Source organism: Aulonocara stuartgranti, assembly GCF_965226115.1.
Source record: "Aulonocara stuartgranti genome assembly, chromosome: 12".
Lineage (NCBI taxonomy): Eukaryota > Metazoa > Chordata > Actinopteri > Cichliformes > Cichlidae > Aulonocara > Aulonocara stuartgranti.
In genome coordinates this window covers 2,960,231-2,984,347 of record NC_138948.1, presented here as the reverse complement: position 1 = coordinate 2,984,347, position 24,117 = coordinate 2,960,231, and the positions used below count along the sequence as shown (strand labels likewise).

The 24,117-nt window shown below is 40.5% G+C and overlaps 1 protein-coding gene across 1 annotated transcript in view; it reads left to right on the top strand.

Annotated features, from left to right (window-relative positions):
• The first annotated feature begins 1,153 nt into the window (after nucleotides 1-1,153).
• Nucleotides 1,154-24,117, top strand: part of npffr2a (neuropeptide FF receptor 2a) — a 35,507-nt gene continuing 12,543 nt past the window's right edge. The window contains exons 1-3 of the mRNA XM_082555057.1: nucleotides 1,154-1,711; nucleotides 8,997-9,331; nucleotides 16,688-16,787. Of these exons, the coding sequence (XP_082411183.1) occupies nucleotides 9,004-9,331; nucleotides 16,688-16,787 (428 nt within the window). The 5' untranslated portion in view covers nucleotides 1,154-1,711; nucleotides 8,997-9,003. The remainder of the gene's footprint in view (nucleotides 1,712-8,996; nucleotides 9,332-16,687; nucleotides 16,788-24,117) is intronic.

Genomic DNA, 24,117 nt, shown 5'->3' with positions numbered 1-24,117 from the left:
AGAGCCTGGGGAAGAAAGTTTGGGCTTTTAACTGCAACGCTTTCTCAGTGTGTACGCAGCAAAACAGCACTCTCTTCCATCTGCCATCTACAGGGGAGCATACTGTGTGCTGCACACACGTTTCATCATCAGAGTCCAAAGAACAAAAAAGAAATAAAATACAAAGTGGGAATTTGCATTAATAGAAGCTGATTTAGAGACAGATTAATACTTTCTTAACATATTAGCGCAATGAAAGGAACACATGCAGGAAAGGTCCACAGCAAGATTCAAACCAGTAACTTCATAGTTCAATTATTTGACCAACACATTAAACCCACAAACCACAAAGAAACCCAGATAAGAGAAGTGACCCTGTTAGACCAATCCCTTGATGAGGCAACAGTCAAGCTGTGGGAGCTGAAGCAGCGCAAGCAGGCGGGTGGTGGTGGTTTTAATGCAGCACAGCAGCTACCAAAGCAGAAATACAGGTTTTTAATGTTGGGCTATCAAGCCGACCGCATTTGGTCCAATTTGATCTCAAGTGAGCCACACCAGTAAATTATAAATAAATCCATCTATAGATATACAAAAGCAATAAATGCTACTTTTCATCGTTACACACTTAATCTTCTCTCATTACATTTGCATTCAATTATATGGTTCACAAATAGACCTTTAAAAAAAGCATAACAACACATAAAAATCATAATTTGTTAGTTCTTAATAATCCAAAACAACAAATGAAATGCTGTATGTACATGGATTTCCACTGGAAAGGCATTTTATTGATAAAATCTGAGGTTATTATTCATTTCTCTGCAGGGAAGTTCGGCCTCAGTCACACAGGTCTAAAGATTAGATGACAACAAAAAATTGGGTGGCAAGTTTCACCTTTCAAAACACGTTGGCTGCAGCATTGAGGCACTTTTACTTTGAAACAAGTGTGCGTCACACTTTTTCTAGTTTCACTATTGCTCGTTGATTAGTTGGTGGGGGCAGACAAGTTTCTGTCTTCAGTGCAAACTATGGGCAACCAAGCAAACTGCTGGCACCCAAAGCAATTGCAAGGTTTTGTTGTGCAGCACCCTGATTTAAGGACTGATTTTAGCTAGCACCATTCAGCAACAGACAGCAACCGCTCTCCAACTGGTTGGGGAATAGCCAATTTTCCTAGCGACCAGTGGTTGCCAGGGGAGTGCAGACTTAATAAATTCTCAGGGCTTCCATAAATTTGTTGACCGTGGCTTTGAACATTTTTAGAAAACATCCACATGACTATATGGGGTGTTGTATGACGGTTCCTGAGGCTATGTTTTACTGCGCAGACCATCTGTGTTCTGCCCCCCCACACTTCCACCATCACAGACAATGACATTTAAGAGTCAGCAGCTGGGCGAGATCGTGGCGATATCACTCAACCATTAGCCCGTTCATCCTCATCCTCTAATCCCACCCCTGCGCCCCCGACGTCACAGCATCAAACACGGCTGGATCTGCACAAATCCCACACTTGCGCTCTGAGCGGCCGGCAGAGCGCACCATGTGCCACGAGAAGCGCGCTTTCAGGCGACGCGCTTGAACGTGGATTGGTACGGAGCTGAGTGAGAGAGAGACTGGCTTCTTTCTGTTTTTTCTTCGGTTTCATATAAATTTGTCTCATTCGGAGAAAAGTAGAAATTTGGACATTTTCTTTAAATGAACGCTGCCCGTTGAGGTGAAAGCAAACAAGGTAGGACAACATCATAAATAAGGCAATGGTGAACATTTCAGTGTTTGGCAGGGCGACGTGAATCTGTAGAATTAATTTTCAGTAACTTTTACTTATCTTCAAGCTGAATAGTTAAAACTGGACAGCGTTTAAAGCTCGTTGGGGCGTGTAGAGGCAGGGAACAAGTGCGCATCCATCCAAACCATTATCACCGCGTTTTTGTCCACTGCCTGACAGGACGCTCTTTGTCCAGGAGCGCTCAGTCATTCAGCTCCTGAAGTCTGCATCCAATTCCTCTCCTGTGAGATTTACTGGGAATCTGAAGAAGCGATATTATGTCCTGATTAACTTTAATGTTTCATTAAGTGATGTGCGCATAATGGTTGCACAGTGTGTTCATGGAGCTGTCTGCTCGCCTCGATGCATCAGGCAGAATGCTGCTGGATGGACGCGAACTTAACGAGCTCCTGTGTACGTGTTATCATTATCATTAGTGGGAAAGAGGATCATGCACAGTCATCACTGGGGACTTTTGGAGCTCCATTAGAATTACATTTGAATTGTTTGATTAGTTAATAAAAAAACGTAACTTCTTTTCACCTTTTTCATTAAAATATAAAATTTAACTGGGTTTGACTCTAATTAATTAACTTCTAAACACGTAATGAGCTCCTCTTGTCTCATGCAGACGAAGGTGGAGCATTAAAATCTGAATACAAACGTGCACAATGCAGCTCTATTAATGCCATTACAATGGCTGCTTTTAATACATGCTTAAAGAATGATGAGAAATGCAAAATCTGGGGTTGGTGAAAGATGATGAAGGACTGGATCTGACATTTAAGTTTATTTTAAGCTGCATGTTTGACAAACATTAGAGAAGGCAAAAGGATCTTATTCGTTTTTGAGCTACATTTCCAGTTACACCCTGGATAAATGCACTGTGATCGCAAGTTCACCAAAAAATGATCAGTGGCATATTAGGGACATGAACACAGTCTGGAATTCCCTTGCGGCTCCCAGCTCATATGCAGTATCATGTGAAGAGCATGTTTAATGACAGCAGAACCTCCACTGTTTATTGTAATAACTTTATTGTTTAGTGAACATGAGTGAGAGGAGGAAGCTGCTCTGAACGTGGTCTTCTGCCTGCTAAAGGAGAAGCAGTTATGGTTGGATAGTGAGATTAGTGTTTAATTAAGAGGTCACGATCAGTCGATTGAATTTTAGAGGGTTTTTTAACATTAAGATGTAAATTTGTTTTTTCACAAAATGTAAATGTTTTAACATGATAACATGTATTGTTGGGCTGCTGTGGACCACTTAACACAGTACCTCCCCAGTGCAGTAATGTAATTAGTAAAAAACCTTATTTTATAAAGCCTTATTTTAACGCAGATCTTAGTCAGATGACTGAGACGAGGCTCGTTTTGCTGGTCAGCTCTTCCCCTTTCATACTTGTGCTGTTGAAATACAGAGAATTACCCAGATAGAAGGATTGATACACTTTTATGTTGAAGTTCAAAAGCTTTTAGCACAAACCAGAACACAAACTGAGAAGTTATCATGTGATTCCTGAGGTCCACCTAATGTGCTAATGTTGTAAACCCGCTCAACATTTGGCAATAAAACCCTTTCTGATTCTGATTCTAAAACCATGTTTAGATATTTCCAGCTTACAAATGATTTCCTTTGAAATCCAACAATGTTTCTGACTGAAATTTCATATAGTGGTGCTTTCTTTTACCTGCAGTATATCTGCTGTGGAAGTAATTCACTGAAGGAGGAAGACACTTCAGTTGCACTTTATTTTACAGTTCCCTAGTGAAGTGTCACACAGTGTACCAGCGGCATCAAACACAGAAAAACACTCATACACTAACAGATGTAGTGTGCATTAGTATGTCCCCACCAATTATACTGAAGGCTCAGCTGCTGTGGGTTAGCACATTAGGACAGTGACACTGAAGTCCTTGAGTGTTTCTGGGTCAAATTTTGCTTCTCATATGGAAATTAGCATCCAAGTCTACCATAGCTTGGAGCCTGTAACAAGCATTGTTGCCTCCTCCTCACAAACACTAGCCGGCTGAGTGGGGAAAAGCTCTTTTGCCCTTTTCGGCGACTTTCTTCCCAAAGGTTCCTTAGAGCAAGTGATGTCCTTGTAATATCAGTCCTGGGGTAACTGTGGTGCTTGGAGCCAGTATGTGAGAGATTTAGGAGATTTGTGCAGACCAGTGCACAAGTCCACAGTGTGTAACATGCACAAGGCAACCAAAGGTGCTACCTTTTCTAAGGGTTTACAGGTGATAGACCAGCCCTGATTACGCTGGAGCTTAGTGGTGCTGTTGATACCGATGCAATTTTTTAAACCCATTTGTTCTCTTGTTAAAAATCATCTTTAAACGCAAATCTTTTTTTGGCTTTTCGTGATCTGGAAGTTCATCCATTCCTTTATTACTTTATGTCTGCTTTTTTGGAGATTCCTGTACCTTGGTGTCACCTGTGTCTTTAAACACGTTAACAGAGTTCAGCAGCTAGATTTTATTGCTGATTTCTTACATTTCCAATATCACATTTGGAGTAACAAGGTAACCATCTTTGCAGTCACTGCTCCACAGCTATGGAATCACTTAATGCTTGAGATAAAAGGAGAGTCTAGGCTCAAAACCACCTTTACTCTCTGGCCTTTCCAACCCACTAACCTCTCATTTGTTGTTATATCTGTAACCCTGCTGTCTTCTGGTTGATGTAGTAGTAGTTATGTACCTGCTACTGAAGGCCACTTAATTCTGTATTCTGCATCTCCACTGTTTACTTTACATTGTACAGTGGAACCCCGACTTACGAAATTAATTTGTTCCTGAGGGTCTTTCGTAAGTTGAAAATTTTCGTAAGTCGAAGCACCCGTCGCGCCTTTTGAGTGAGGCGATGCTGAACGATAGGCTAATTGCTAACTAGAACAACAACACGTTGTTCAAGTGGAACAGCGAAGCGCAATTACGAAAGCCAAGGGGTTGTCACATGATTCGGAAGGCATTGTGGGCTCAGCCAATCAGAGCCAGCGGATTTCGTAACTCGGGCAGAAATATTGCCGTTCAGCGCCTTCGTAACTTGAATTTTTTGTTTAACGGGGTATTCGTAAGTCGGGGTTCCACTGTATTTGTATGTATTTTTAATGTAATTACATTTAATGCAACTGTATTCTTTGCACAGCAATTCAAAAGCTCAATTTTAATTGTGCTGTGTAAATCTGATTTTGTTATACCTGTGAGAGGAAGTAAGAGACGGCCCCTTTTTTAACTTTCTTGGCTGATTACATTTTGCTTTTTAAAAGTTACATCTGCTTATTACAATTTTTTGAGGTTTTTGATTTTCTGAGAACTATAATTCACAGCATACCTAAGAATTTTTATAACAATCTGCAGCAGCTATTAGAACCTGGAATCAAACCTCAGAAAAACCTCAGGTTACTGGACTTAGGTTAACTTTTGTTGATTGATCTAACTGAAAGTGTAGCCAGCTTGCATGAGTCTGTAACTATGTTGCAGTTTAGTTTGCACTGGGCTTTCTATGCGGAGCTGGGCTTTTTTGTGCATTTCAAACAATGGCAGCTAACACTGAGGTGATCCACCTGCTGTTGGACTGATTAAATGTTGAATAAGACTTAACATAAAAAAAGGGTTAGAATCGACAGAGTATATACATGCATTGGAACTGTGAGAAACAGAAATCAGGATGTGGCTACACTGGCAGATTAATGACTATTACATTAGAATTATAATTTATTTGCAGGCTATTAAATCCTACACTTTTTTGAAAATAATATCTTATATCAAATCACAGAAATGCAGAGACGGATGAAGAAGAGCTCGATACTTCTATCAAAAAGGTGTTACAGAAACCATCTGTCAACAACACCAAATGTGATACACTTAACTGAAGGGGAATTGTTGATCTTGGGTTCAATGATGAAATTGTAAAAACTGTGATGCATCATAAAGGAGACTCAGAAAATGTGATGGGAGGATGACGGTGATTGAAGGAATCAATTTAAGACATCAGCAAAGCACAGGAAGTCAGCTCCAAAGTAATATTGTGTTTTCTTCCATCTAGACTTTCATATTACTCCATGTAAGTAACATCCAATCATGACCAGACAGTTCAAATCAGACTTAATGATTCTCAGCAGCTACCCTTATCTGATCCAAATCTCTTCTATATAATTTCTTGAGTAGACGCTATCACAGCTGTTAATTTGCTGTCTGCTTGAAGGCACACGAGTGTGACACTCAGACAGCTGAGAGGAGGCTGACTTTTTCATTGGCCCATTTTGTTGTTCACATATAATCAATAGTTATTTTACTTTTCTTCACGTGTGTCAAATTCAGGTGGACCTACTCTTAGAAAACAGATTAAGTTCTGTACGAGCAGAGAGTAAAAAATGAAAGTGTTAAATTCATAGCTTTTCATTCTAACATCAAACATGATATGAGATACCAGTACAAGGGAGGGAGGCTGTCAGAAAGGTTTAAGAGACTGAATAAGCCTGTCAGAGAGAGAAAAAAAAAAAAAAAGCTGAAAGACTGCAGAAAGCGCCTCGAGGAGACTGTTGTTGTGATTAAATAAAACTGAATTAAATAGAGGCCAACTAGAGTGGATGACATCTAACCAAGGCAAGACCCTTTTTGAGGGGGTAAGCGTGTCACTGTCAACATTTACAAACCAAAGTTGGCTTAATGAATAGAAACACATTCAGGGTTTATTACAAAGCATAAACCACTGGTTTCACTGAAAAAGAGGAAGATTGCTTGAAACGCTCTAAAAGAGCCTTCACAGTTCAGACAAAGAAAATTCTCTGGACAGATGAAACCAGGATGGAGAAAATTATGGCGGAGGAGTTGAACTGGCTCGTGATCCAAGCATACCTGTCAAAAATGGTGGAGGTGTTATGGCATAAGTATGTATGGTTGCCAGCGGAACTAAGAACGGATGTTTTAACTGCTGATAAAGGTAACAGGATGAAGTGTGAAGTGTACAGGACTATATTCTTAGACAGACTTAGACAAGTGCTGCAGAAGAGTGCATCAGATAGTGCTCACAGCACAAATGGATACTGATCCAAAGTAGACTCAAAAGCAACCCAAGAGTTTCTCACAGCAAAGAAATGGCTTCAACCCAGCAGAGCAGGTTTTCAATTACTGAAGAAAAAACTGAATGCAGAAGGATGTCAGAGTAGAAATGATTAGCCTGTACTTACAACACGTTCACCTTTGAAATGTTTTCGACAGCATACGAACATAAATTCACAATTGCGAGTTTGTTGACTTGGTGGGTAATTTTTTCTTTGGCATTTTCTTTTTCCCTCAACAACCATCTCATCTCGTTTTATAAAACACAATTAGACAGCGACAGCAGGATCCCACAACAAGAGCTGCTCCAGTGTGGCAATGCTCGGGTTGAAAAAGTGAAGGGGGAAGAAGTGCTCTTTTCAAGTAGCAACACAGATGGAAAATAGGACAGTGAAGTAGCGCGCTGCTGCTGGCACGGGGCCGGTTTGACATGTATTGAAAGAGATGCTGATTTATTTATTTTATTAAAAAGGCTTAAACAAAATGTTGAGGAAAAGTTTGATAATCTCATTTATACCAGAGACTGAAAAGATGGACACAGCTTGGGATCTGTAAAGTGAAACAAGTGGTTGTAAAACCAAGTGCAGCTGTTAAGAGGACGACTGGGAAAACTTAATCCATCAGCTTTTCCAATAACGAGTTTGAGTTGCAAGTTTCAAAGTCTTATTGGACACTTTAATATTTTCATTTTGTACTTCATAATGTACGGATGTACTGAATGCTGACTATACTAAACTACGTTTGAATAATGGCCAATAAACACCCAGTAGGTAAAAGTTGGACAAGAGTTGGCAGTTTGTCTTGTAATGGGAAGGTTGCTGGTTCGAGCCCCGGCTCCGACAGTTTCGGTCGTTGTGTCCTTGGGCAAGACACTTCACCCGTTGCCTACTGGTGGTGGTCAGAGGGCCCGGTGGCGCCAGTGTCCGGCAGCCTCGCCTCTGTCAGTGCGCCCCAGGATGGCTGTGGCTACAATGTAGCTGCCATCACCAGTGTGTGGATGTGTGGATGACTGGATGTAGTGTAAAGCGCTTTGGGGTCCTTAGGGACTGAGTAAAGCGTTATACAAATGCATTTATATTTTAAAATCAGACTTACTCCAGCCTGGAAAACCTCAGGGGATAAAGTACAAGCAGTTACAACAACGCTGCTCAAAATGGAGCTTTTAAAAAATAATTTATCATCACCTCCATTAAAATAACAGACAAATAAAACACAGTGGGTGATCAGATAACCATCAGATACATCAGCCGACTCGAGCTTTTTTGATAAGAAATGATCAAAATCAAAATGTATCTGCCCACACTCAACATCTGGTATCATGCAAAAATCGCAGCATTGTTGTAACACAATAAAAACCCAACACGCTGCACTGATGTGAGAGTGAAAGGAACAAGGTTTCATCACAGATTTCTCTGAACTTTATCATTCAGCTACAAAGGCAGAAAACTTCTCTTTGAAGAGGTGAGGGTATTTCTTTTACTTTTAGAGGAGCATTATCTTTCTTCATTTTGATTTCTTCCCGTTCTTGTGTAACATTACACATTATAATCTGACAGGATGATATGTTTTTAAGGTATTTTTGTACTCCTTAATGGGTGCTTTTTTAAAAGATTGGGATTAAAACTTTTTGATTAAGCTTATAGTTAAGGCTGGATCAGGTGACCTGAATCCTCCCTTAGTGATGCTGCAGTAGGTCTAGTCTGCTGGGGGATTCTTCTTCACTCACATCTTTTTTGTTTGTTTGTTTTTTTAAATACTATTAATCTCTGGCTCACTTCCACAGTGCGTCTTTTTCCTTTCTTCCTCCCTAACCCCCAAGCAGATGGCTGTCCCTCTCTGAGCCTGGTTCTTCTTGTTTTTCCTTCCCACTGTCACCAAGTGCTTCCTCATAGGGTCATCTAATTGTTGGGGTTTTCTTTCCAGTATTGTAGGCTCTTACAGTATGATGCACATTCAGGTGACTGTGACTGTGATTTGGTGCCATGTGAATAAAACTGAAATGATTTACAACACTAGAGAGGGATTCAGCCGTGGTCAACAAACATGTTTTCACCAAAAATCCTTTAACAAACCTTCGATTGCAGGATTTTACTTAATACAAAACTAATCTTAAAATAAATAAATAAATACTCCAGTACCTTCTCATTGCACTTTTCTAACGACTTTTCATATTACAGGGTTAAAATGAACGAAGGATTTGAAAACAACTTGACTCAACTGAATGACAACTGGACGTTGTACAACTCCTCCCTGGAGTCTGTCATACCCAGGAGCAACATCACTTATGTTGGATTTTACCTGCATCAGCCATCCACGGCAGCCATCTTCATCGTGTCCTACCTGCTGATTTTCCTCGTGTGCATGGTGGGAAATGGAGTGGTGTGCTTCATCGTGCTGAGGAGCAAAAATATGCGGACTGTTACCAATTTGTTCATCCTAAACCTTGCCGTGAGTGACCTGCTGGTGGGGATTTTCTGCATGCCAACAACGCTTCTTGACAACATAATTACAGGTGAGCAGACAGTAATAGAGGTGTGTTGCTCTTTTGTGCTATCAGTGGCAACACTACCCCAAAACTACCTGGTGAAATTGCATCAAATTTGAGAGGTTGAGCATGGAGTAGGGAAGAAACTATTACCTTTTAGCACAGAGGAATTTCTGCATGTGGATTCTTATAAATTAGATGATTTATTGCTTCTTGCTTCCTGATAACCCAGATAGAGGACAAACTTCTATTGTGATTAACATCCCGAAAGGCGTATTTAAGCTTCAGTGTGTAGACCGAACAGCAATAATGGACAACAAAATAAAAGGTTGCCAACATGAAAGTTAAAATCTAATTTCCTTGATGAAAGTTTTGCAGATTATCTGCAGAACTCAGCAAATACTAATGAACAGAATCATAACCAGCTACTTACCAGGTTCTGAAGCAGAAAATAACCACTTTTTGGTAGCGATAGAACATCTTAGAAAGATTTGGTATACCCACTGCACACATAAACCTAAATTACAAATGAATGTTAAGGCAGCCGGAGTATGGTAAAATCCAGCCTGACCAGCAACAGCTGAGTCACTGCAGTGGAACCAGATCTGATTCCTGGTATCCTGAAACGGCCACCGAGCAGAAGGGTTAAGGTTTTTCTGTCGTCTTCACTTTTGCCCTGTTTTACCAAGACTTGCTTCACATTTCAGTGATCGCAAAGAAAATGCTGTATGAATACAAGTGTTCTCACCATCTTTTCCAGAGTTCAACCAGCCATTTAGCTTTCTACTGTGAAATCACAGCGTCAGAGCTGCTGGCTTTGAGTTGTATTAATGTGGACTACCCAAGTTTTCTGTAGAGCCATCTGAACCTTGTGAGCACTGAGACATGACCCACCGCTTTCTTATCGCCTGTGGTGGTGAGAAACAGAAGAGGCTCGGCAGAGTTGAAATTGTGAGCTGAGATGGAGAAACCGGGGCTTTTTCCACATTGTGCTCCAATTCCGTTTGACAGTTGGTTGCTGATGACTAAATCACACATGAGCAATTTTTAAGGCAAGTGATAGTAGCTGGGGGTTCAGATACTGTCTACAGTTACACATTGAAATTAAATGACTAAAATTTTCCTGACAATGATTTTATGATAATTTACTCTTGGAAAGTGTTTTCAAATTCCTTTGATTCTGATATGAAATGACAGTTTCAAACTAAAGCCCACGAGCTTCTGTATTTTGCTAACAATAAGAATGTCAACTGAGTGACAACGAAATTGCTTTACTCATTTAGAGCAACAATTTTGGATGTATAACGAGAGCGGAATCTGCAATTAGTGATTACAGTTACAGACCAATTATCCACATCTTTCCTCTTTGTAAGAGCAGATATTTGGTATGAAAAAAAACCCATTATAGTCTGAATCAAGAGCCAAACCAGACATGTGAACGTACAGCTGGCTGGAATTCTTTGTGTGATTAAATTCCTGCTGCGATGACATAACAATGAATTTAATCCAGAAATGTAAGGGACGGCTTGCACCCACCAGCAGGAAGCATATTCCAGATTAGCTTTCCAGTAGATTATCGCATTAAAAATTATGCAGAGTTTTAGAAAAATCTCTTTCAGTGCGAACCTCTAACCTCAACAGTTCAAGAATACACCAGTGGGTAAGCATTTGCTGCACTATGAATGGCACTGGAACAGCTAAAAATAACAAAAGCATTTAATAAAATAAAGCGTGTATGCAATCCCAGTGTCATCCATTAATAAAAGAAACCTAGAGGAGAGACATGTCAACGGAGTAGGAATTGAGCTCTGGAATCAACACCTGCCGAGCACAAAATAATAGAAATAACAGGATAATAGTAATAATAGAAAAAACATCAGTAAAAATTATTTTGTGATGTAGCTTATTGGAGAGAATGATGATTACATTTGGCTAATAATAGCAAGATTTTTGCACTTGTGCAACTTGGATATATCCATATCTGCAGGGGAACAAACGTCTTGCACAGAAGAAGCCTAATGTGTAAACACTGAACCCAGGAGATACAAGTATACCGACCCCTGCTCGCCACCTCTCACTGAGGACGACTTTACAGACCGTCTTTAGGACATAGGCTTCAAAACCCGAGCTGTGCGTTGAAGAAAGCATGACTATATACAACTGGCATCTCTCAGCCTGGTGCAATAGCTCCAGCTGCTGCTGTTCGAAGTGCCAAGAACCAGTTTGGATCTGACTGCCCAGACCTCCCCCCCGACTGCTTCCCCATTCATATTGCATCAGACACCAGTGGACCCCCCAGCCAGTAGGAAGGGTGATTGGCAGGGCTGGCCTATGGGGCTGTCTCTGGTTGAGGTCAAGTATTGACCAAACTCAGGTCATCTGCAGAGCACGTCTCCATACAGAAATCTAAAATATTTGATTAGGCTTCATCAGATATGGATTTTAAAAGGATTACACTTTGGTGGGAGGTGCATGCTTATAGGTCATAATTAAGCGGGGATCCTGATTGCTTTCCAGAATGCATTAGCCTTTGCAAAGGATGTACCACCCGAGAGCTTTACATTACCTGACTCTCTTATCAGCAAGATTATAGAAAAAATGAAATGTGGATATACCATCTTATTATGTGACGCCACCTGCAGCCATAACTGTTTTTGATCGCTCCAGAAGGTGATTATGTGAAGATTCTGTCAACATTAAGGTGTCATGGCCACACAATTTCATGCAATCATGAAATGATAAAGCGGGATAGGAGACATCAAAATGAAGGCCTGGTTCAATAAAGGGAGGAACAAGTGGCTGATGACCCCGACCACTAGATGCCTGTTGCAACACTTTTATTTTTTGGGTCTGTTCTGAGAATTCATGAGTCAGCTTGTCACATTTCATGTTACACAAGATAGGATAACACAAGATGTTTTAGAAGAATATACTCCAGTAAATTCTCTGCAGTTTCTTTAGTGTGTTATGTTGCATGACCTAGTGGAGAGGCCGTGTTAACAGGGCAAGAAAGATTACCGTCGGCGTCTCCAGCAGATTTTTCATGCCACTGAAGATCCAAACATTTGAGCAAGAAGGGAGCCCAAAGTGATGATCAGGCGAAAAAAGATGGCCCTCTATGTTTGCTGATCGACTGTTGAGATTTGAGTAAAATATCAGTGGACATAATGGTAAATGTGATGCAGCAGACAAAAAAAAAGGTTCAAGGTGAGTCAAGCTGCAGTTTGTATGAGGACAAAATGAAAGATTCATTCAGACGCCAGCAGGCCAAAGAGCTTTTGGCACAGAGATGAAAATTGAGCTCACTCAGCTGGAACGTAAAGGGCTGTGTCAATCATAAAGTGGGCAGAGCTCATCACCTGTCTGCCTGCACTCCATCTTTCAGTTCTTTCAGTGTTAGGAGTAGGATACAGAGAAATTCAGTGGCATTTGGCCAATAAATCACTCCGACATCTCAATTCAGCTCTGCTTTCCATTATTGCGTCAGAACAGATTAGATGCCATTGTAATCTGTCTGTCTGCAGTTTGCATGTTACTCAGGCTGCATGTATGAAAACATGACCTTATGCATAATTTTTTCTCCTTGTAGCGTAATAGTCATGTGTTTACAGTGATCGTGCACCGAGCTTCGAGTGCAGCCAAGCATGGGCGACCTACAGCTGAGTGATAATGCACGATGCATTCAGGCACAGACAGAGTATGGGAGCCGCTGCTGCTGATACTGCGCTCGTGTGCTGCTCACACCTGTAAAGGCTCAGGGATGTGATGCATATCCTTTTTTGTATGTTAGTTTCGGTTGTCAATGAAAACTCTGGGTGTTTGATTTATATTTAAAATTTCACAAATACCAAAAAGATATATTTCTGTGAAAAAATGTGTTGATGAGAGATTGTGGACAAAAGGAGAAAAGCACAACTTAATTTTGTAGGCAATAATTAAAAGTTAGGACAGGGGCGACAAAAACATGAAAAGTGATAATAATACATTTTAAAAAACACACAGTGGAACATCTGATAACTAAGATGTTAATTAGTAGCATTATTTGGAATAAACAGACATTTCCTGAGAGGTTGCAAATTTAATAGAGACTAGAAGAGGATCACCACTCTGAAGGACTGCGTGTGCAAACGTCTCACAATTATGAAGAATTTTTGGTACATAAACAAGTAAATGTGAGGTTCGGCCTCTCAGGAGCACTCTCTCTGCGATCAGGAAAACAAGTAAAAACTCTAAAATGCAAACAAACAGATGCATAATGCACATTTTCGAAATGCTGATATCTCCTGGGTGCTCAGCACTCAAATCTATGTGAGCTATGAAACTACAGCTAAGCCCTCAGTGGCTGAAAACACCTAGAAATGTTGTTAAAAGGAGAGGTGATGCAACCAGAGGTAACTTGCCCCTCATCTCACCTTTCTGAGACATGTTGCTGGCATGAATTTAAAAATGAACATACTAAAATGTGTTTCTGCATTTTTAATTCACATTTTTTCAGCTTTTTTGGAAACGAGACTGGACTCAATGTTAATGGAGGTCAGGGGTCAGGGCTTTAACACAATGAAGTGAAGCAATAAATAAAATGTACAGCTCTCCATTTGACAATGAGACTGTGAAGCTTCCCAACACCAACGAAAAGCAGTGCGATGACGGTTACAGTCATCTTCTTTCAGCTATAGTGATAAGAGGCTCTTGTTTAGCCCATGAGTGCTCTGAAAAGACTGGACTACTCGCAATCTGCCGCGGTTTCTAAGAAAGCTTTCATCTACAGCCCATGTGATGATGCTCTAGTTCACCGTGAAGGATGGTAGTTTCTAAGAAAGCTTTCATCTACAGCCCATGTGATGATGCTCTAGTTCACCGTGATTGATGGTATTGAATCTGCATCAGTGCTTACTGGCAATTCAAATTATATGAAAGAGGCATCGCAAGAAGATTAAAGACGCCCAAAATCTGCCTGCTCGTCTGCTCAGCACTGTGAGCAGATTTGGCAGATGCTGTGTAATTTTGGTTAATAACATATTGTGTGTAACAGAAGTGCACTATCGCACTGTATAATATAATTTTGTGAATAGAAATTATTGTAAAAAACAGTAACTGCAGACCTCCAGCAAGAAGGAATTGGTGTTTGAGGATATTTTTTATTATGGAAACCGTAATTAATAATGACACTAGACCGTGTCTGCTGGTTCTAAATCCAGTATGCGGATGGATGGCAGCTCAGGATATCAGCATATTGTCTGCCTACACAGAAGAAATTTGATGAAAGTGGGTCTGTCTCTGCCTTATTTAGAGTTTTCTGTTCTGAAAGGGATTAAGAAGCTGAGCGTATTATGTAGACAGCTTGTTAATCTGTTTATTCCTTAAAAAAATGAAAGAAAGGAAGACAAGGAGGTAAACATATACACAGTGAAATAAAAATACGCTTTCAGTCCAGTTATTTCTGCCATTATATTTATCTGACATCATCCATGTAAGAGAGCAAACTTCCAGATCGTTGTGCTCCCAGCTGTGCGAGGCTTAATCCTCAAATAATTTACATAGTTCAAAGACAAGACTATCCCCTCCTCTTTCAAATCCCTTATTCTGTTTCCTAGATATACATTTTAATATCTTAAACCAGTAATTAATTCATTATGGCAGTCCTGGCGTTCCATAGTAACAGAGATATGCCTTATGTTATTATTAGAAACCGAAAAGAAAAATTATTTCATTAATTTTTTTGTATTTCATTTTGATCAATTAATTTTAATTTCAGCAGGTGGTATCACACTCGAACAGATTGAACACGGACTGAACAGTGGGAAATACATGATTTAAACCTCCCTATACCACAAAATATTTTTTTTCATTGTAAACAGCTGTGTTATACTTGGTGAGACTCTAGAACTTAAAGAAATATCCATATTTTTTTAATTATTAGTAATTGTTTGTATGTACTGTTAACATATACTGTTTTATCAAACAGCCTGAGCTTATTAATATTAAAAACATTTCACCGTAATTTTGACAATAATTCTAACAATGTTTTGACATTTTGTTAAAATTAAAAGTACGGTATGTTTTAGGTAATATACAGTTGTAAATCGTAAATTCAAATGAAAAAAGCAGGAAAGATTGCCATTCATACAGAGTTATTATGTAAATTGTAGTGTGATTCATTGTAAATAATGTTACAGATTTTTCCTGTTGTTTTCAAAGACAATGTGCCATATTACAGTACATTAATTTATTTTCAACATATTAGCAGTGTAAAAATAAAAGCAAATCACCATTTTTCAATTTACAGAAATGTAATGTCCATATTACAATAAATTACTCTTTTTGATTTAATGGTAATTTACCATTTTACAGTTATTAACTGTCATTTTTATGTACATTTCTTACAGTGAGGTTCATTTTCAAACTCAAAGAGCCCTCATCAGATCCCCCAAAACGTAGTAATACTGCTGGTGGGTGGAGATAGAAACACTATTATAAAGTTCCCTGAAAATCTCGTCCTATAAATGTTTTTCTCGTCACTGTTCAATGCCAATATTTTAAAACTCAGATTTCAACTTCACTAATAAGAACAACACGCTCTGCCAGGAACCCCGTGAGGTTTGTTAGTCTCATTCAACCTTCATCTGGTATAACAATTAATTGCAAGTGCAGATAAATGGCTCATATCAACATCCTTCTAGCCTGCTGGCCTCTCGGGCGCTTGTTTGTGCAGTGAAGCTCCTATATATGAATGAACTGGAGAAGGATTCACACGTTTTACTGAATGGTTAAAAGCATTTTCTGCAGATTTTACTAAACTATTCTTGCACAAAGGGCGGATTGAGGATTTCCTTGAGTACCGTGTTTCTTCTTCCTGTTCACTCTGTACTGATGATTGTCTGCAGGCATATTAAACATCAACACTGTAGGTGTTACTGTTACCAGCATCACTGATTACATATTGTTCCCAATCAAAACACTTGCTTATGGCATTAAGACAAATCCCCTCAGCTTCAGCGTACACTGGTGAGTTTGTGGGTGTAATCTTTGTTTTCTCGTTTCTTATTCTTCTCCAGAATTTACATAGGTACTGGAAAACTATCATATAGAGCAGTCGTGCCTCTCAGGCCTTTGCATACATGTGGGTCGCATAATTACGTTAGTCCTTCCAGACTAACCGGCAGTGTTTAACACTATGGTCTGGATTATTAAAAGGTTGTTTTGAAAAGTGTTTCCTAAATGGCCTTCTGGCTTTTTCAGAACTCACTGGTTAAATATTTCTTCTGTGTCCCAGAAGTATGCCATTACATGAGAGTCACAGCCTGGGGCTACAGTCATCATGCCAACTGTCACAGTTTGTTGTCTCAGTAGTAAATCAGCTGAGTGCATCTCTCTTGTCAACAGGATGGCCTTTTGGAAGCTTGGTCTGCAAAATGAGCGGCATGGTTCAAGGCATCTCTGTGTCAGCTTCTGTCTTCACGCTCGTCGCTATTGCTGTTGACAGGTAACGTAGATGTATTTTATCTTTTAAGCTGCTTTTGAAAAATATAAAGGTCGCAGCGTCTTTTATGCAATTTGTTCAATATGTGCTTTCCATGAATTTGTGTAATTAAGTACTTTGAAGTCCTGTCATGATCCTGGGTTTTTTGTGAGCTTGTGATTCCTTTTAGTTGTAAGAGTCTCTCGTTTGGAATCTGTTTGTACTATTTTTATATTCTCGTCCTCCTTTGTCATCCCTCTGTCTCCTCAGTCATGTCCCCCCATCTGTTTGGATTTCTTTTTCTATGTCAGTTCGGTGTTTCTTGTTTCGTGTCAAGTTTGTATATATCAGTCAGTCACCTGTTCACTTAGTTCCTGTTTAATTTGCCAGTCCCTTGTCTCATGTGCTTTGCGTGTAGCTTTGTTTCACTCTGTCATGCTTCCCCTGATTTAGCTCAGCTGTGTTTCCCCGGTGCGTTACATCTCCCAGATTACCTCTTGTGTATTTGAGCCCTCAGTTCTCCTGCAGTTCCACCCCCAGCTTTATTTAAAACAGTCTTTTAGAGTGAATGATATCATTAAGCTTATGACAAAGCTCAGATGGGTAATAATAATAATAATAATAATAATAATAATAATAATAATAATAATAATGGGGTGCCGAGAGAAGAACTGTGGTACTGCATGAGGAAGTCAGAGGTATGTGAGGGGGCATAGGAAAGACAGTGGTACAGTGTGAGGAGTGACAGATGAGTTTAAGTTGAGTGTGGGATCGTTTGTAGTAGTGATGGACAGGTTGACAAGTGAGGCTATGCAGGAGTTTCTGTGGACTATGATGTTTGCAGACAACTTTGAGATCTGCAGTGAGAGTTGGAAGCAGATGGAGGAGAATCTGTAGCGGGGAGGTATGCTCTGGAGAGAAGGGGAAGGAAGGTCTGCAGAAGCAAAACAGAATACATGTGTGTGAATGACAGGGACGCAGAAGCAAAGGTGAACATGTAAGGAGTAGAGATATTGAAGGTGGATGAAATGAAATACCTGGGGTCAAGCATCCAAAGCGATGGGCAGTAAACAAGAGAGGCGAAGAAGAGTGCACAGGCAGGGTGGAGCAGGTGGAGATGAGTGTCCTTCTATCACAAGAGTGAAAGGGAAGGTTTATAAAATGGTAGGAAGACCTGCTGTGGTGATGGCACTGATAAAAAGACAAGAGGTCGAGCTGAAGATAGTAAAACTTAATTTGGACAGACCAGGAAGGACAGGATTAGAGGGACAGAGGGCTAGCTCACCTCAGTAGTGATGAAGTGTTTTGAACGCCTGGTCAGAGACTTCATCATTTCTTCACTACCAGACACACTGGACCCACTACAGTTCGCTTACCGTCCAAATCGTTCCACAGACGATGCCATCTCTCATCTCCTCCACACATCACTCACTCACTTGGACACTAGAAGGGGGAATTATGTTAAAATGCTCTTCATAGACTACAGCTCTGCATTTAACACCATAATTCCCTCCACACTCACCACCAAGCTGGAGCATCTGGGACTCAGCTCATCTATGTGTCAGTGGATCTCCAACTTCCTAACTGGCAGACCACAGGCAGTAAGGATGGGCGGACATGTCTCAGCCTCCACCACTCTCAGCACTGGAGCCCCCCAGGGGTGTGTCCTGAGCCCCCTGCTGTACTCTTTGTACACATATGACTGTGTGGCCACTACCAGCTCCACCACCATCATCAAGTTTGCTGACGACACCGTCGTGGTGGGCCTGATCTCTGATAACAACGAGACGGCCTACCTGAAGGAGATTAGGAATCTGGAGAACTGGTGCCAGAGGAACAACCTCCTTCTAAACGTCAGTAAGACAAAGGAGCTGATAGTGGACTTCAGCACTAAGCAGGAGAGGAACTACCAGACCCCCGTCATCAACGAGGGCCCAGTGGAGAGAGTGGACAGCTTCAAATACCTCGGAGTTCACATCACGCAGGACCTGTCATGGTCCTGTCACATCAACACCATGGTGAAAAAGGCCCGTCAGCGTCTCTACCACCTCAGACGCTTGAGAGACTTCCAACTGCCCTCCAAGGTGCTCAGGAACTTTTACTCCTGCACCATAGAGAGCATCCTAGCGGGAAACATCTTAACCTGGTTCGGGAACAGCACCATGCAGGACAGACGAGCTCTACAGAGGGTTGTGCGGTCAGCTGAGCGCACCATCCGCTCCGAGCTCCCTGACCTGCACTCAATCTACAGCAGGCGGTGCTGGACCAAGGCCAGGAAGATCGTGAAGGACCTCAGCCATCCCAACAACAGACTGTTCTCTCTGCTGAGGTCAGGAAAGCGATTCCGCTCCCTGAAGACCAACACAGAGAGACTGAGGAGGAGCTTCTTCCCGCAGGCGATACGGTCTCTCAATCACACCACCACACAGTCCTGACCCACACATAGAGTTCTTACACACACACTGGACATTCTGGACATTGTTTTCACTTCATCACTTAAATCACTTTAAGCATATTTGCACTGCAGAAGACATAATGTGGATTGCACAACACTGGACATTATATTCTTCATTTCCAGTTAATACTTGTACAGCTGCTGTTATTGTGTATATATTTATTTATATTTCTTCATACGTTCTTATATAGTTCTATATTGTGTATTTTGTTGTACAGTTATTTTATTTTCAACTTTAATTTATATATTTTATCTTATTCTTTTCCAGTTAAATTTACCCTTCATTCTAATTTGTGTTGTACAGTTATTTCATTTTTAACCTTAATTTATATTTTATTCCTTCCTAGTAAAATTTACCCTTTTTAATTTTTCATATTTATTTCCTATCTTATTCATAGCCTTTTCCTTTTTTTTTGTTTTCTTTAGGTCACGAGCAGTTGTCCAAGCATTTCACTGCATATCGTACTGTGTATGACTGTGTACGTGACAAATAAAATTTGAATTTGAATTTGAATTTGAATTTTGAGCTCAGGTTAAAAAGTATGGAGACAAAGGTAGAGAGGCACGGGTAAGATGGTTTAGGGATGCTGGAGATACTGGACAAAAGATTTTGAATATGAAGCTGCCAGGCAGGAGGAAAAGAGTGAGACTCTAAAAGCAGCAGCCCAAACAAGAAGACGTTGATGACAGTAGGCAAGTAAATGGTAGTGCTCTGATGCAAAGAAACAGGAAACTGCAGCTTCAGAGTTCTGAGATAATTTTATGGGGATTATCAAAATTCCCATAAAATCCCCTTGTTTCTATACTTTCTGCGGCCCATCTGGCCTGAGTTGGGCACCCTGCTGGCCCCAAACACCACAGATAGCTGACATACATCTATTTGTGTCCTCTAATCGAGGATTACACGCATGTCAGTGACGGAAACAGTGGATCCTGTCTCCTCTTTTGTTATCTCGTGTGTGCAGAAATGCACCTAAGCCATCACAGTTAGTTACGTCCTCTTGGTGAGTGTTACAGGAGATTTGTACCATTACAGTAACAGAGTGCATGGGCTGAACAACTACTGAGCAAACAGAGAACCTTTGTCTTCATCCGGTCGTCCTTCTCTCACCAGTCAGGGCAGATGGCCCCGCCCCTCCCTGAGCCTGGTTCTGCCGGAGGTTTCTTCCTGTTAAAAGGGAGTTTTTCCTTCCCACTGTCGCCGAAGTGCTTGCTCATAGGGGTCATATGATTGTTGGGTTTTTCTCTGTATCTATTATTGTACGATCTATCTTACAATATATATAAAGCGCCTTGAGGCGACTGTTGTTGGGATTTGGCGCTGTATAAATAAAACTGAATTAAAGATTGAATCGAACCAGAGAATCGCCTTAATCTAACTTCTCTCAGCCTATTATACCAATAATTTTTTTTTCATTCTCAGACTGTTGCTGTTTTTGCCTCAGCAGGAAATGGAAATGCTACGGCAGTGTTTCCCAACCTTTTGGAGCCGCGGCACATATTTCACATTAGAAAAATCACACGGCACACCACCAAACAAAAGTGTCACAAGAAGCATATTGATCATTTTTCACCAGGCACAGTGGAATTGGCTCGGTTTGTCCCCAGTATACCTTTTTTGCTTTCTTCTGACCACTACTCCTGCCTTCATCTGGGTGAGAATTTTCTCCGGGACCAGGTCGGATTGACTACTTTTCCTTTTCAAATATGTATCTATTGCTATTACACGCTGGTTATCTCACTCACAGCATGACATTATGTAATTTCTTCTTTATCTTCTGTTTTACTGGCGGTTGGCAACCCATTTACAGTTTTTTTACAGACGCTAGGACACATTTCTCAATACTTAGGTCACTTTTGCAAAACTCCTCACACAGTGAGCACAACAGAAGTCTATGTGGGCTAAACTGAGGACCAGTTATCATTGTTTTGGCACAAAATGCATTCAATGACTACATCTCTCAAATTTCATGAATTATCTTCTCACTCAGACACAACAACTGCCAAAAATCTTTGCACGTACAGGACATTTTGCATGTGCTTACATACTGTTTTCAAAACTGTTAAACTTATGGCCAAAACAATAACACAATGCAAAACTTGAAAAGACAGCAAAATGCAACAGCAATATTTTATTGAAACATATTTTAAATCTAAAAATGCAGTTTAACCAGCCACAGCTGATTCTCATTGTGAACATCTACACAGGTGTTACTCCTCCAATTGTTCAACTCCTTCAATTCTGGCAGCCAGAAGATTCTTTCCTAGGTGTGTTGCCCTAGATGACATAAGATGTGATGTGGATGAGAACCTGTGGCCAAATGGAGGAGACCGAGTAGATTAGCATTACTATTGTATGTGTATCAGTGGATGGTGTGTATACAAATTCTTGTATTTTGGGATTACTTAGTGCAAAAAAAGATAAAAATACATAAACAAATATTAACGAATTCTGCATGATGTCTGATTCATTCCAGTAACATATATTGAAATTATAAACAGAGATGTGTCCTTGTTTTACACAAGAAAACACTGTAATGCTACATGTTGTTAGTGTTTTTTAGGTCATTGTTTTGTGGGTGACAAAGTGTGTTTGTCGGCTGTCAACCTTTGCTAGTGTTCTGGAAGAATGAGGTTATTTGAGACCTGAATGAAGTGTTTTGGTAGTTGTAGTGCATTTTGAATGTGAAATGAACTGCTTTGCCAAGCTGACGGTCAGTTAGGAGGATTGTGTGAAGAGTTTTGCAAAAGTGACCTAAGTATTGAGAAATGTGTCCTAGCTGCTGTAAAAAACTGTAATAAGAGCAGGTAGTTGTGCTGCCCTCTAGTGGAAGATAATGTAGTTGTTACTCACACCGATCACTTAGAGTACTAATCAGGTGGAACCGGATAATCTTCCACGGCACACCTATGTGCCGCAGCTACGGAGCATCTGTCAGCTAAAGGAGGAAAGATTTTCTCTTGGGTGCAAAAGGAGACCAAAAACAATCCTTAAAATTGCCTGTAGTGCAGGGTTCTTCATAATGCTTGAAGTTGGAGAATATTGGACTGCAGGCATTAGATCACAGAGACACGTCTGTAAAACACTGCCAGTCTTACTTAGCCATAAGTGGCGGCTGTGTTAAAATTTTATCTGCTTGTTTCCCTCAAGTGGCAAAAAAAATAATAATTAAAAAACAAAACAACTATCCTGCCCCTTTTTTCAAATTCACCAAATGTCAGTGAAATCTGTTTTGTGATGTCTTGTTGAGAAAGACATAAGCCGGACAGGCTTGTGCAGCTTTATTATCTTTAACTGGCACATGTCTTCATTTGAATTGCTTCATTGCCGTCCACAAAGATGTCAACAGTCGGATGTTAATCCTGCTTACAGTTTTTTCTGAATGCTTAAACCCTAACTGTGATTCCTGTAGCACAATCTCTAAAACTATTCAGACTTATAGCAAAACCACTCACTGAGTTTGCAAAACTAAAAGCACAAAAACTGCTTTGCACTCAGTTTGCAATTTTGTAACACACACTTTGCAAAACTGTAGGCACAATTCACTGCACAACACTCAATTACCAAATTTCCAACACACTCCTAGCAAAAGTATACACATGTATGGCTATCATTAACACTAATTTGCCAACTGTCTGGCACACTTTCACATGTGAAAACTTTTTTAGATAATTAGTTCACTTTGCAATCAGCCTAAGCACTATAATACAGGTAAGCTGTGTGTGCGGAGTACAATGGAGGGAGCAGAAAGAGTGAGAAGTAGAGGAGGCCGAGGAAGAGGACGTGGAGGTGAAGAAGTAGGATGAAGAGGACGACAAGGACAAGGAGGAGCAAGAGGAAGATGAGGAGGGGGGAGAGGAAGATGAGGAGGGGGGAGAGGAAGATGAGGAGGGGGGAGAGGAAGGGTAGGAAGAGTAAGAAATAGAATTGCTGATGACATCAGAGCTACAATAGTGGACCATGTAATCAACCGTGGAATGACCCTGAGGGAAGCTGGCCAACGGGTCCAGCCTAACTCGAGCCGCTACACTGTAGCAAGCACCATAGGGACATCTTGAAATGAGAATCGGTGAATACAGTCACTTCGCACAAAGATTTGTAGCACTGCCGTATGCCAATGAGAAACACACCAATACCATTGATGTAAAAATACTGAAATTGTTACTTTACAGAATTGCTAGATGACCAGATGCTCGGGACAGAGGAAGCATGTTCACTGCAGACCACGTAACCCATATAGTCATTATGGCGATTGCAAATAATCCTATACTTGGAAATAAACACTTGTGTTTGTTTTGATGTGTTTGAATAAACACCAGTACTTGAAGTTTGGATCCCTCTATGCTTATGGATCTATGACAGAAGTATGAGCTCACACTGACATAGCCTACCTTGTGCACAGAGAAAGCAAAAGCCAGATGTGTTTTGTATTCATACCATCAGTGTGCAGTTGGCGCATTGTGTGCTTAGTAGATGATGGCTTGTGTGTACTGTTTGATACGGAAACACCATTTTTACGAAGGTGTGAAGAGTTAATCTAGCTGTGTTTGCTTTTGCAAGAGAACTACAATGTTTTGATGATTGGGTGACAGGTTTTCTTATTTGTGTGAAGAGTTTTGCAAAATTAGCCAATAGTTACAAAAAATGTGCTTAAGCAATCAGAAAAAACTGTAATCGCTTTACAAACCAAAGCAAGAGGCTTTAGAATCCAGTCTGTCGCCAGCACTCGAGCCCCACAAAAAGCCCCACATCCTAAGTGGAGTTAGAAGGTGTAAATATGAGGGTGACAAAAGCTCTGCGTGGTGTAAACTGACAGCGCTGTATATTATCATCTCTCTGTCCTCAGACACTAGACATGCAGCGATATCACTCCATCACTATTTGATATCACTAGAGGC